Raw genomic sequence first — 14,432 nt, 5'->3', positions numbered from 1 at the left:
CAAATGGGAGTACAAACTCCTTCCTGAAACACCATGTACACACACTGGGTGTGTGTGTGCAGAGCCTGCCTGCCTTACCGTTCTGACACTGCCTTGGGAAAGTCTGTATTTCCATGAAGTAATTCCGTAATTTTTCAAATAAAGCCCACAGCATTTAATGATTAAAATAACACAACAGAATGAACAAATGTTTTATTGGCATGTTCATTGTTGTAAACAGCATCTGGCATGAAAAAGTTTACCAAAATCTTTTGATTGTTATAAATTAGGTGGTTTTCCAAAAACTACGGAGAATTGTTCTCTATTGATCTTTATGGACCGAAGCAAAAAATGGCTGTTCTATAGGCTTTGCAATGAAATCATGTTGACTGCATCAGTTTCTGCACCACAACCTGAACTACCAAGTCTGTATGTTGAGGTGTTAGAGGCTGCCCCACTCTTATTTGACTACACACAGCTACGGAATAGCTGGGAAAAACAAAATGACTTTCAGTGGGTGGAGAAGATGCGAACTTGTAATAGTCTCAAAAACAAAATGTACAAAAAGTAGCAGAACAAAACAAAAACTTCATTAACAACGGGAAATACAACCCTAACGTACCCAGCATTGTCAAACATAAAATGAATACAAATTTAAATAGGCAACTATACTTCCAAATGTACACAATGAATGTTGATATGTGAAAAGAAATACCATGGTAAATAGCTGGACTGCAGTTCTGTTAAATGGATAGGGCAGATATTATTTACACATTGAACGCAATAAAATAGAGCTGCTCATCGGCTTCCACAACCTATTAAAAACCAGTTTACCTTACAACAGCACTTCTGCAAAATGAACCGATGCTTGCTTTCTGCAGACACCTCTCAGACTACCTGTCTTATGGAAGAATATTCTAAAACCTTACACTTGCAGCGCTTCCATTTCTTCTTCGACGCTTTGCTGCTGCTTTTCTACATCCGATGTGTTGACATTTACTTCACTCTCTGATGAGGTAATGCGTGTATCAGTGAAACAAACAGAAAAAAGGATTCTTTCATGGCCTTTGCACAGCTTTTATTATTAAGCTATGAGTATCCTGTTTGAGGCTAGTTTCACTAGCTACTATGTGCACACTGTCCTCAAAAATTTCCACTCGTTTCCCCTCCCCGCCCACTTTTTAGTTCTAATCTTTTATTTGCACATCCCTTTTAGCTTTACAGTACATTTGACTATAGTGCACAACATGATTCCAAGTCAAACAGCGACCCAACGGGGCACTGTGCTTCTGGTTGGTAACAGCCCAACCAGTGCTGGTGTCAGCGCTTTACACCTAATGAATGTCCTGCCGTAATGGCACTACACAGTAGTAGTGAACCTTTTTATTTAAAACAAAAAAAATTCCCCAGGGAAAATGCTATAGCGAGTATCAGTCTTGAGTCAACTCTTTATTTGGTGCTCCATCCAGATAAATTTTTAGTGCTTTTTCTTTACGAGGAGAGTAGGTTACCCGGTGTCCAGTCTTCTGGAGTCTGCTGCTTTCTTTTTTCATCAGTTCATTTCTCTGCTCATCTGTTAATTCCATTAATTCTTCAGTTTTATCCCTAAAATGTAAGCATACGTTACAATTCAGATTAATACAATAACCATAATTAGAGTTCCGTTATTTTTTCACTTGCAGCAGCTTCACAAACAGCAGAGCACAACACTCCTTACAGATTATTTTCTTCTCCTCCAGAAACTAACGATGTCTAAACCTGCTTTTCTAACAGACACATTCAGTATTCTGAGAGCAGACTCAAGGGCGAGCAGCAAGAACCAAGCTGATACTCCTCCATCTAACCTGGTAACTCCTAGGGTGTTCAGCCAGCTGTGACACTGCTCTTTACTTGGTCACATGCCCACAGCTGGAAGCAGCGTGTCAGCCAGCCCCTCCCAGGAACTACCGGCTGCTCTTCCCTACCATTTGCTTCAAGGCCAGCCCGTCACCAGCCAGCTGTTTCCCCCAAGGTCCGAGTAACCATGAGTAGGAGCAATGTGAGCAATGTCATCTTGAGGTTGCCACACCCACCAAGTTCAGCAGAATTTACAACATTCAAGCTCTTAGTCCTGAAAGCCCATTGGTCTTCAGGCTACTGCTGCCAGCTGATGAATGTTTGTCACATTTACAACATTTTCATCGTAACATCCTTTTTTCCAAAGCAGCCGTACTAGTTTCTCAAAGAAAGAAACTCAGAAAATAAAGCCCTTGCTCTCTAAAACCTACGACAAGACTCTCACGGACTCCACACGGGATATGGTTCTATTTTAAGAGGTGAAGCCCAGACATACACTCAAGCCTAGCAACTAGTTTTGCATTCAGCATTATTTTCAGTGGTTTGGGAGGAAGGACTAAGTAAAAGGGCACGATGTTTGTTTTCTTCAAAAATAAACGTAATTAATAGGTTTTTAGGAAACTGAGGAGCACAAACATTCCAGCTCAATGTTTAAAACTTCCTTTCCTCCGAGACAGCATGAGAGTATTTTTATGCTTCTGTTGATCACATCACCCCTCAAATCTTACACACAGATTTTTCCTCGTTATTATACCGTAATAAAATACATACCTATAAAATATTACTGCACCATCATCACAAATGTAGAGAGGCCAGACATTCAATGTAGATACTTTAGGATTCCAGTCCAAGTCTTGGTGAATCTCTAGTATGGAAATGTCACATGGAAACGTTCCTCTACCCTAAAAAGCAGCAATTACTTTGTGAATAAAATAACACTCGTAATTACCCACTCATGCTATTAAGAGATAAAAATAGACAAAATCATACTTACCTTTGCAAATTCTATGTTTTCTAAGGGTATTCCACTTATTTCACTCAGCTGCAAAGTGAAGAAAAATGGTTTAATTTTTCATTTCATTAATAGAGATTTAATACTATTTCACAACATTACGCAATGTCCACGTAGTCAACAGACCTGCCAAATCTAGAAGTCAATTAAAATACTTGAAGGTCCTCCAACGACCCACAAAGTATTAGTACAAAATTCCAGTGACAAGGTACAAATTCTTACATTTCTGAAGTTACTCGTGTGTCACAAGTGACACTTGCCGAGATAATATTTCACCACACTTCTCAACAGTGAAGGAGTGACAGAATAAAGTTCACAGAAACAATTAATTAATAACATCCAATACACAGAGACCAAGTGCCTGATGTTAAACCCTCAGGTCCCTCAGCTAGCCCTCAGCAGCCTCCCTGTATGAAATGCAAGCCATCATCCAGGCAACCCGGGAGCAAGCAAAGCCGTAAAACACGCACAACTACAACCCATCTCCGTACACCTACACTTCCGACCGTAACAACCCCACAATTCCCCCACGAGCACCACCGGCTGCTCCTGCCGCTGCCCCTGGCGCACAGCACGTACCACCCGCCCCCTAGTCCCCTGCTGCTGCTGCCCAGGCCCAGCGCCCATCACAGCGTCCCCCAGCTGCGCCTGTGGTGGAGCCCCCGCTCCGCTGAGCCGTCCCACGGCGCACACCAGTGCACCGCTGCCTCGCCGTAACTCCAGTGCAGGCTGCAGTCTCACCTCCGTGGCGATGCAGACACGTAACTGTGACTTGTGTTTATCTCTGGCCGCTTATTTTCCAAAAACTGAAAGGGATCTCCTCTCTAAGATTCTTGCCTCATTCAAATCCATTGTTAAAACAGACATGTTCAAATTAAACTTCATGGTGAGAAAAGACTTAACTGTCAGTGTAGTTTTCTAACTACTATAAATAAACACTGATTTATAAATCTTTAAACACTACATAATTTATATAAATCTATAAACACTATAAACCAAAAGCCAGACAAATTCTGAAATGTATTAGCCCCACAGTCTGCTCATAAAATGTGTCTGAAAGAGCTGGCTGAACACATCTGTTAATACACATGTGTCAAAATCAAGTTTCTCTTATTACTGGTGGGAGTACAAATATAAAAGCCTCTCAGAGAACACTGCTAAAATTGCTCCCTGCACGTTAATTCTTCAGACAAGAGCAGTGAGCTCTTTCCTCAGATAGACGTGAAGAGGAAATCCTGAAGACCACCTGCAAGAACCCGTAGTCATGACCTCATTTCTACCTGAAGAATACAAGAAACCCGTCTGTAGCTTCATCTCTGCATATATGCACATCCAAGGCTGTTACGTCCCATGGGAGCGAACAACGTTCCTCTTCCCAGCCTATGAAGTAACCCCTAACTTACACATGCCGAGTGTTTTAGTAAGGTAGGATTTTGGCAGACTTGACTCACAGCAGGATTTTCACTGGCCTCAACACCCAAGGCAGCCTTCTTACAGCTGCGTATTGCCACACAGAACTAACCATTTCTTTACGAGTGGGACACAGTGATACATGAATTAATAACACAGTCTCAACACGAGGCACAATTCCACTCTAGATTTCTGCTAGGATGGCACACGTCTGCTTACCTGTCAGAGGGTTCTGGCCTTCAGGAAAAAAAAAACCCAAAACACCAACACACCAAAGCTGTATTTCTTTCCACCCGAAATATAGTTCACTCTACTTGGTACAGTTACACTCTCCCTGAGCAACAGCTCTCAAGTTCACGTATGAAGAGGCTGAAAGGTTTGGTACTTACGAACACCAAAATACTGGCTTGAAAAAACAAAGTGAAAATAGTTTAGCTTGTCTTTCATAAGTGTTTTTCAAGGATACGGGGCACAGGTAAAATTATGCTTCTTAAACTTCAAGATATGACTCTTTTTTTTGCACGCATTCAGCTGAATACTTGGATACCAGACTGTTATATGAAACTCATAAGTAAAGCTAATAATTCGCATGGCTTTGGTAATAGTATGGGTCAAGTTCTCAGTTCCTGGGAAGAAAACTAATCACCACACAACAAGATTTTTGTAGCTATGAGATCTCTGTGCTTCCCAACATAGGACAGCAACAAAGCTCTTAGATACCATAGGAAACCCGCATCATGTTACATGTTTTACCTTCTCCTTTAATTCCTCAACACTGCTACTTTCTAGTACTACTTCCTGGAAAGAATCTAGTTTCATTTCTGATGGCCTCCACCGTCTTGATAAAACAGCAAGCTGGGACATCGATTTCATCTTTTCTACTCCTAGGAAAGAAAGAGAAATTTATTATATTACCATCAGAAAAGATCCTATTTAAAATTAAGGATTTTCCATGGCATAAACACACTGAAATATGGAAGATTGCACTACATAAACATCCACAAACTAAGTAACCCAGTAAATGTGATGCAAGTAGTCCACCATTTTTAAAAAAAAAAAAAAAAAAAAAGCAAGGGAGGGAACAACCAAAGGACCAAGATTTAGTTAACTTTTCTTTGTTATCAAGTCCTTTCAAGGACTTTCTCATAGGCAGCATCTCTCAGAAGCCATGCCATTTATTATTCTTTAGGGCACATTTTTCCACCACCCCCAGCTCAGCTATACATACAGTATCTATCCACCTCCAGATCTTGTACTCGTGTAAGACCTTCCTCCGCAATCTGGTCTTTATTCATGCACTTCTCTCTCTCTAACAAAATAAACTTTCCATGTTTGACTTCAGGATTTCACACACTAACTACACACCTGTTACCAAAGCCTGCTTTACACCTGCTATCCTGAGGAGCTCTAGTACGTGCTGCCTCCAGCTTTTTTGTAATTGTTTCAGGTAACAGAGCTTTCTCTAGCTGACAAGGTAATACTGTTAGGGTTAAAATCAGATCATCTGAAGTGATATCAAAGGGCTGATTTTATTCTTATTTTAAACCAGTCTATAATTCTGTAATTTAGCATGCAGAACTTGTGGCTTAAACATTTACGTCTACCATTACATGCTTGATTTGCACAAAATGACCACCACTGTTTAAGCTTCTCCCTTCTACAGTCTTGCCTATGACTACGTTTGTGCCACCTTTCAACACCAAGCTATTGTCTGAAATAAAGATACAGCCACCTAACACTGCCTGGCATTTATTTCCAATCTGAAGCAGTTAGCTAAGTTTTCTTCGGAGAATAACCAATTTAAATATGTCTGCAACAATGTGATGTAAAGTTGCTATGCTAAGAAACTGGACTGTAAATTATTCTAAGCTGATTATTTACCCGCCTAATGTTTTCAGTGTTTAGGTGAAGAAGAAGATGAAAGCCATGGTGATGGTGGAAGGTCTTACAAACCCTGACTTAAAGCAGTTGCCTTTACACTCTTCCAAAACCTCTCTGGTAGCAGTGAGTACACAAGACTTAATTTTCACAGAATATAGTGGGATCTAGCTGCATCTTCTACAACTGGATTAAAGCAGCACCTTTGGGGCAGAGATAGACAGTGACACAGAATATTACAGAACACTGGGAAGCCTGCTCTATAATATGGCATGGCTGGGAACTAGGTGGGCTGCAGCGATCTAAACACAGGTACCTCCAAGACCTACTCACTACAGAAATTAATCTAAAACTAACCCCAAAAATATTTAAAACCGTGAAGTTTTAACTGAAGTGTGAGCTGATACATATGTCTATAGGCATCTACAGGCCTCCTGAACTTCCCATGTTAATTTCAAATTTTGGCACTTATGATGTCACAACTTTGTTAAAAATATAAAATACCAGGATTGAACACAGCTCCAAAATACTGGATTAACAGCTGAATGAGACTTCTCAAGCCAAGCATGCTGTCTGACCAGCTGTGCTGATTTAAAAACAAATTATATACCTCTTACCTGTATATATATATACACACACACGTATTTTTTGGCTAACTACAAACATCACCAATACCAGTCCAAAAATTAAATACAAATAAAAGTGTAACATACAGGCATTCCTACAGCTTTTATGTACAGTGGAAACAGACATGTGCAAAAAGCCGCCTACAGTACTACAGTATGTCCAAAAGTTTCCAATAAACCTACAAAAGAGCACTGCAATTAGACCTTCAGCACATCGCAGCCACAGGAAATCTGCGCTTGCACAATCCCCCCATCTTCATGCAGAGCTTTTATTATTTTTAATTCTTTTTGTTCTATTTTTTTAATAAAATGTTATTAAAACGTCAGTAACAGTCTTCAAAAAAAAAGGAAAAAGCTAAAGTACAATTTCCAATGTTCTCTAAATAAAACCCCCCGAAATCTCTGACGTTATCTTTGCTTTCCCTTGACACTGCACCATTACCATCAAGTATTTCTAGGAAGACTTCCCAATTGCTTGAAATATTGATATCTTCTTCATAGATATGATAATCCAGAAACACAGTGCCTGGGTTCTTCCAGGTTTTTTTTCGAAGGCGAAACCTGTAGATACATCATGAAGAAAACTGAGAGTTTTCATCTGCTAGTAAAACCACTGCCAGAGATCAAAACTGAGTATTTTCTGACAACACTGAACTACAACTCATTTATGCAAGGTTTGGTTAGGTTTATCAGGAATTCCTTTAACATTCTGAAATAGTCCTGACAGCAAGGTATCCACACTGGTTCCTAGTGCCAAATCATTCATAAACACAAGGAAAACACGGCTGTTTGATCGCTGTTCTGTACAAGAAATGTGAAGGGATTTAGAGGAAAAAACAGTTTCCTACCTGGGACAAGAAAATTGGATATTTTCAGACACTTCTGAAAATTTTGCAGCTCTGCTCCGCCCCCCCTCCCTTTTTTTTTTTTTTTTTTTGAGGGGGGGGAAGGGGGAGAGGTGGAGGTTTAGAAGAGCATTGGTGTCCGATTGCTGTACTTAGCTCTACTGCATCAATCCAGTCACAATACAAAAGCTCGAGCTTTGATTTAGATACAGAGGTAAATAAAGGTACAAAAACCTAGAACGTGACTGAAAAATAAGCACATGAAACTTCAACTGTAGTGGTTTCTCCACACACAAAAGCAGGCATAAATTTTGTGAAATGCCCCATGATTATAGGGCACTAGAGAACATAACCCAAGCACGGCAGTCAAAAATCCTTGGACCCAGTCAGGGTGAGGAAAGGAGAAAAACTTGTTCAGGTTTAGGTTTCCACTCCATTTCCCAACAGAGAAAGGCCAAGACTTGTGCTCCAGTGTTTTGCTCCAGCTTGAATTGAGGCATACGCCAAGGCTCTACAGCTTGCTTACCACATCTTACAGGTTTTTCTTAATTCCGGTGGATACAGTGTCAGCTGTTCCACAGTAAATACCACATTGATGGAACCAGCAGTAGGGAGGGTGTGCCATCAAGGCCCCAAAGCGCACTCAGCCTTGAGAGCTGATGATGGGTAAAGGGACTGGCTTAGTGCTGTACGCGCCCCCCACGGTAACGCACAAGGCAGCTGCTGCAGTGACCTGCGCTGGGCCTGCACCCACATGGACATCTTACTTCTGTGCTGGGCCTGCAGCTGCGTTTAAAAAACATGTAGATGCAGTCCTTGAGGACACGGGTTAGTGATGGACTTGGTAGTCCTGGGTTAACAGTTGGTCTTGAGGATCTCAAAGGTCTTTTCCAACCTAAATGATTCTATGATCTAGAGAGAAGGTGGCTTTTTTGTGAACTGATTTCCCTAACGCTCTCCTTTCTGAAGGAGAGAAAAATACTTCTCAGATCTAAAGCCATAGACATGTTGCATACAGGCAATTATATGTAAATATTATTCTCCGTATTATCCTACATGAAAGCCAAGAACTGCTAAACTAATGTTTGGATTCACAATGTCCTTCAGCGCCACAGTAACTTACTTCTGCTCCTTTCATAAACTCCTTTCTCCACAAGAGGCAGAAAACCCACATTTTGAAGTAACACTTAGTTCAAGTAACTTGAACAGCCTGCAGCCTCTTTACCTGTCAATTGTCAAGTCTAGGCCACACTGTTCTCGAAGCTGAGGAAGCAGCTCCTCTTTTGACTGTCGGACAGTCATTCCTTTAGCAAAAACTGCATCTAGAAGAAACTTGCATGGCTGTGAACATACATAGAAAGTGGTTAAAGACAAATTTTTTGAACAGGGGAAAGCAGATTTGCCTACTGTTCATGTTTTGTGATCAGTCCCATTCACCTAGCAAAATGACCATTAGAAGAATGCTTTTCATGAACAAGGTAGGCAATTAACTGATTAAAATTAGGTTTAACGAATCTGTGTAGCAGCAGCCCTTTGACAGGTCGTTCAAGTACTCTGAATGCCACTGCAGAAATGGTGTCTTGTGTCTGCGTTACTAATTGCTACCATTACATTAACATTCTAAAGAATCTGAAAGAAGCTTTTAGATTAAATAAGCCACATGATAATAAAAAAGCCACTTTCTTGGCTTTCACTGGTCATATAGACCAGAACTCCATGACTCCACTGAAGTTACTTTTAAATTTATCTTTATTCCCTGCTTTATCAGTTCAGCTTCAGACTCTTACCGTTAGCCATTATTAATATGTATTCTGCAGTTTGGTCTAAAAAATAAAATCAGAAATTAAGGTTCATGTCCCAAAAGATGTAACAAGGACGCGAGCTGCATTATTGCAAGGGAGGCATTTTTGTTCCACGCTTGTCTTATGCAGAAGAGGACTGCTCTCCAGCTAACCATTCTGATAAGCACTGTCTGCAGTGCACAAAATGCAACAAATTATATCACTACAATATTACTGAAAACTGCAGCCGTGAGCGTAACAAGTTTCTTATTTGGAAAGAATTCTACACGACAAAAAAGAAACAATTATTTTCTTTTGTACTCTATTTACACCGCAGAGATGGAGACACTTCAGAGAGATAACGTAGATCACATTCCAATTGTACACTTGGAACAAAATAAGCAGAAATAATCTCATGTTCGCTTTCTAAAGCCAAGAGAACTTAAAGGAAAATACAGAGAAAAGAGGATTTCCTTTTTACCCCCCCCAAGATTTCAGAGAAAAAACTCCGCCAAGGCACATACTAATGTTTTCACGAATCACTCTTGAAACATTCAACACCTTACCTCTGGCTCATTTACCAAAAGCTGATAGACTTTGACTCTGTATTCACCCTTCTTAAGGGCTCTTCCAAGTCTAATAGTTATCTAGAAGGAAAAAGGAGTATCTGTTAGAACTGACACCAAAATCAGAATTATATTTTCTAACACACTACCAAAACCAATGTAATTATTTCACTTGGCAAGTTACCAAAAAGTTGTAAAATATGTTCTCAAGTTTGTCTGTATGGTAACAATACTTTTTTAATGACTCAAAATAACTTCTGAATAACCTTATTGTCATCAGAAAATGATGAAAGTGTCTCATTCAGCCGAACACTCTCGAACTCTTGATTGCTGGCGTAGACTCTAAAGACTTTGAAGTGAGAAGACGGAACTCCAACAAAAGGCTCCAAATGTTGCTTGAAGGCAGACAGTGTAATTCTTTTATCAACATGCACCATCAGCCCTAAGCAAAAATAAAGAAATAAATGGCATGAAAAACTGCACTATCAAAAAAACCCTCACTCTAGAATATTATTCCCGTGTATTCACAGTTATCACTTGTAGTAAAACGCAACTGAAGAGTCAGAATTATAGTTAATGGCCACATTTACATTTTATCTGAAGCTCTACTCTAACCTCTAAGAGCTTTGCTGTATGTGCCTCCCCTGCCCCTGGAGTACTGCCTGTGTCCAGTTCTGGGGCCCCCAACATAAGGACATGGACCTGTTGGAGCAAGCCCAGAGGGCTGGAGCAGCTCTCCCACGAAGACGGGCTGGGGGAGCTGGCGTTGTTCAGCCTGGAGAGGAGAAGGCTCCAGGGAGACCTTACAGCCGCCTTCCAGCACCTAAAGGGGCCTCCAAGAAAGCTGGAGAGGGACTTTTTACAAGGGCGTGTAGTGATAGGACAAGGGGGAATGGCTTTAAGCTGAAAGGGGGCAGGTTTAGATTAGGGATTAGGAAGAAATTCTTCACTGTGAGGGTGGTGAGACACTGGGACAGGTCAGTTGGAACAAGATGATCTTTAAGGTCCCTTCCAACCCAAACCACTCCATGATTTTATGATTTTAAACATTTATGGGCAGATGCTCCTGGAAGACATAGCAGTTCCAAACGGCCCTATTTCTCAGTCAGTGAAGTAGTGGAGTAAAGCAGCACCTTCTCCATTCAGTAGACAATAAATGGAGAATCAGGTGGAACTTTTGCAGATAATTCGCCAACAGGTTTTCCTTGCCTCAAGGAAGAGACAGGAGGTGCTTCTGAGTTGGGGCTAGCCAGGCACATGCCACCCAAACCTTTTTATTTTTCCTCCTAGCTTTCAGGATTAAAAAGTTTCGTTAAGTGTGTTCTGGAAGGCCACAGGACATCACAAGGCAAGCTCGAATCTACACTAAGCGACTTTTTAATAGAGTAATTCTGTAATTACGGAAAAGCCACTGCAGTGGTATGAAATTCTGGAAAGTAAAGTAAATAGTTTATCTTTAGAAATTGTGTTTCTTAATATATGCAACTTGGACTACACTACAAAAAACAGTATGATTATATCATGTTATGACTCATTAAAACAAAAAATGTTATTCAGAATATTTAACTGAACAAGTTATTTGAATTATAAATCCATTCATGATGTCCTACTAAAAATACATAAAAGCTTTCTCCTCAGGATAATAATTTATACAGTGTACTATGAAAGCATCAAAATTACCGTAAACAAATAACTCCTGCATACAACTAGTCCTACAAAAAAAAACAGGAAAAAATTCAAGTAGTTCAAGATTAGCCCCAAAGACAGATCCTCCCAGGCTAAAAGAGTAATTTTATTAAAATTTTAGTAGCTGCAATTAAACTTCTCTGTGGTTTTAAAAACGAAAATGTTTGTTCCAAAAACATTTCCAAACATGTTCCAAACAACAAAACAACCAAAAACCACCCAAAAAAATTTTGCTCTTTACCCATTATTAGTACAGCAGGATTTCCTGATTGATAGGAAAATCTTTGCCTTTCAAAATATTTATCTTATATCCTGCTATTCTTTAGTTATTCTTCTGTTGGTTATCAAACAGGTACTGTTCATTGATTAAATGATTTATCTTTATGGCAATTCATATACTACTTAAGACGCTTACACTCAACTGTTCAGGTATTTTCATGTCAGCCATGCACTTCATTGTACCGATTTGTACTTCAGTCAATGGAAAGCAAGTCTACTGGACTAAATGATCAACATCAAGTGCACGTGCATTTTATTTACAATCAGATGACTAGAAGTCTTCAGGTTAATCTAAATGTTAACAGAATTACTGCTCTGCGAACCATGGTAAATAACGGTGTTCTGAAAGAATCACCATCAGCAGACACAACTGTTTCCCTTTCACTGGAAGACACCTCAGCCTGCCCTTCAGCAAACGCTTTCAATATAAGGAAATGGATGTATCCCAGAGACAGCTTTTCATTTTCTTAAAAACAAAAAAGCAAGACACTGTTCAAATATGTAGTCCCTTATTCCCACACCACATCCCATCTCTGGACTTCCATTAGCTCTTATTTGAATACAATCAAGTTTTTCAACACTGTCACTAGACTTTTTAACACAACATATGAATTAAATAGAAATAAAAGCTGGATTATTTTAAGGCACTTAAAAAAGAACACCTACATTTTTGCCCTTCTCCTGAACCTTCATCTGCAGTGTAGGGTTCCGACTTAAAGTACATATATTGTGCTTCTCCTCTGCTCTTGCCACTTTCATCGTATTCGCTATCTGTTCCAGAATCTTCTTCTGCTGTGTCCCAGGTTTCTTTCTTCCCCTGATGTGCTTTTGATCGCCTACTACTTGTGATACTGTGAGAATCAAGTCCATTAGCCAAGGGAATTGAGGCATTGTCCACATTGCATAAAGTATCACTGCTATGACTTGAACTGAGGATATCACTGTCCACCGAACTTGTACTCCTGTCGTTATTTACATCTGAATCTGACCGTTCCTCAGACTGAAGATTTTCTGGATCGGAAATCTGAATTTGGTTTTCAAGTTCTCTGTTTTCTGCTGAAGCTGAAGAATCTATTTCATTTAAAGGTGACTCAATGTTTTCAAAATCACTGGCTTCTGTGCTTTTGCTGCTGTCTCCATTATCTCCCTCCTGCTGCTGCTGCAGCGACAGGCTTTTAAGTTTTTCAGTGCTTTCTTCCAGAATTGCCTCTACAGATTTCATATTTACTACAGGTCCTTTAACTCTTTCACAGGCTTCATCCAAGTTGCCTGAATCTCCACTAGACTTCTGATAAACTGCTCTTCTAAACTGAGATCCAGGTGATTGCTCTGGTAGTGAAACATACAGTCTGATTGTATTTGCATGACGATCCAAAAGTTTCCATAAATGAGAATCTGTATATGCCACATGACGATCTGAAGACTCTGAGCTTTCAATAAATACCTGAATAGAAAATAACGGGTTTATCATGCAGTGTTATTTTAAATAAAAGTGACAATAGCAAACACAAAGGATTAAGCACACATTAGAAATTATGTCACTAAACCCATCGCTTTTTATAAAAAAATTAAAATACATGTTTAGAAAAGGACAGACTCAGGAGTCTGCAGTTTAATAACAATTTCACTTTTCCTTAAGCACACATTAGAAATTATGTCACTAAACCCATCGCTTTTTATAAAAAAATTAAAATACATGTTTAGAAAAGGACAGACTCAGGAGTCTGCAGTTTAATAACAATTTCACTTTTCCTTACTTTACTAATCATGTTAAGATCAAAGTGAACTGTAGCCAGAGTGACGAGCTGCAATAGACAATTATGTTGAGAAGCAGATTAATGTATCACTTGATGTGCACCCTACACCTCTACGCTAACACTAGTTACGGCAGTAACGCGCCCCACAGCTACAGTTGCCTGTCTATTTTCTAGCATCCTAAATAAGAAATCTTTAAATGTATACATGGGTAAGCAATAGCATAAATCAGACCTCAAGGGAACGAATTTCTTTCCCCCCTTTGTCAAAGGCCACTGTGTTGCAGTGACAACGTGAACGGGCTTGAAGCAACTGAATAACAGGTCAATGCCATTGTTTTGCTCAGCTATAAGCCATCAAAGCCTTCGCTAATCTTCCCTCGTGAAGGATAACGTGTTCTTGAGCTTACATTTCAGAGACAGGCGTGTAAAAGGTGCTTAAAGATGTGGTATTACTACTGTAGTAAAAAGGGCATTTTTTTGTTACGTTCCAGATGTTAAGTACCAAGTTACTCCTTTTCTGAATGCATTACACAAGTACTTACAGAAACATTATTAGAAGTCTTTTTGGAAAACCAATATAAATTTGGCTAGGGGGAATTTACATAGTAAAAGTTACTGAATTTAAGACAAAAACCCACCAAAAACTTGCTCTTAGTTTTGACATTTGTTTTTTTAATACCTTTAATACTGAGAGTAGGCGCAGCTGTTCAGAAGGTTTAAAAAACAATTAGGCAGGTTTCACAGTCATACGCCAACCTTTGTTCCCTAAGAAGGGTT

At 39.7% G+C, this 14,432-nt stretch overlaps 1 protein-coding gene across 5 annotated transcripts in view; it reads right to left on the bottom strand.

Annotated features, from left to right (window-relative positions):
- Positions 1 to 161: 161 nt before the first annotated feature.
- Positions 162 to 14,432, bottom strand: part of USP47 (ubiquitin specific peptidase 47) — a 58,798-nt gene continuing 44,527 nt past the window's right edge. For all 5 annotated transcript variants that reach the window (XM_055813293.1, XM_055813295.1, XM_055813294.1 and 2 more), the window contains 9 exons: positions 12,565 to 13,342; positions 10,200 to 10,375; positions 9,934 to 10,014; positions 8,812 to 8,927; positions 7,184 to 7,302; positions 4,991 to 5,121; positions 2,810 to 2,857; positions 2,587 to 2,717; positions 162 to 1,584 (listed from right to left, as the gene is read on the bottom strand). In XM_055813293.1, coding sequence (XP_055669268.1) covers positions 1,410 to 1,584; positions 2,587 to 2,717; positions 2,810 to 2,857; positions 4,991 to 5,121; positions 7,184 to 7,302; positions 8,812 to 8,927; positions 9,934 to 10,014; positions 10,200 to 10,375; positions 12,565 to 13,342 — 1,755 coding nt within the window. In that variant the 3' untranslated portion in view covers positions 162 to 1,409. The remainder of the gene's footprint in view (positions 1,585 to 2,586; positions 2,718 to 2,809; positions 2,858 to 4,990; positions 5,122 to 7,183; positions 7,303 to 8,811; positions 8,928 to 9,933; positions 10,015 to 10,199; positions 10,376 to 12,564; positions 13,343 to 14,432) is intronic.

The sequence above is a fragment of the Falco peregrinus genome, chromosome 9 (assembly GCF_023634155.1).
Source record: "Falco peregrinus isolate bFalPer1 chromosome 9, bFalPer1.pri, whole genome shotgun sequence".
NCBI classification, from domain to species: Eukaryota; Metazoa; Chordata; class Aves; order Falconiformes; family Falconidae; genus Falco; species Falco peregrinus.
Note: the sequence above shows the minus strand (reverse complement) of the source record. Positions and strands in the feature narration are given on the sequence as shown.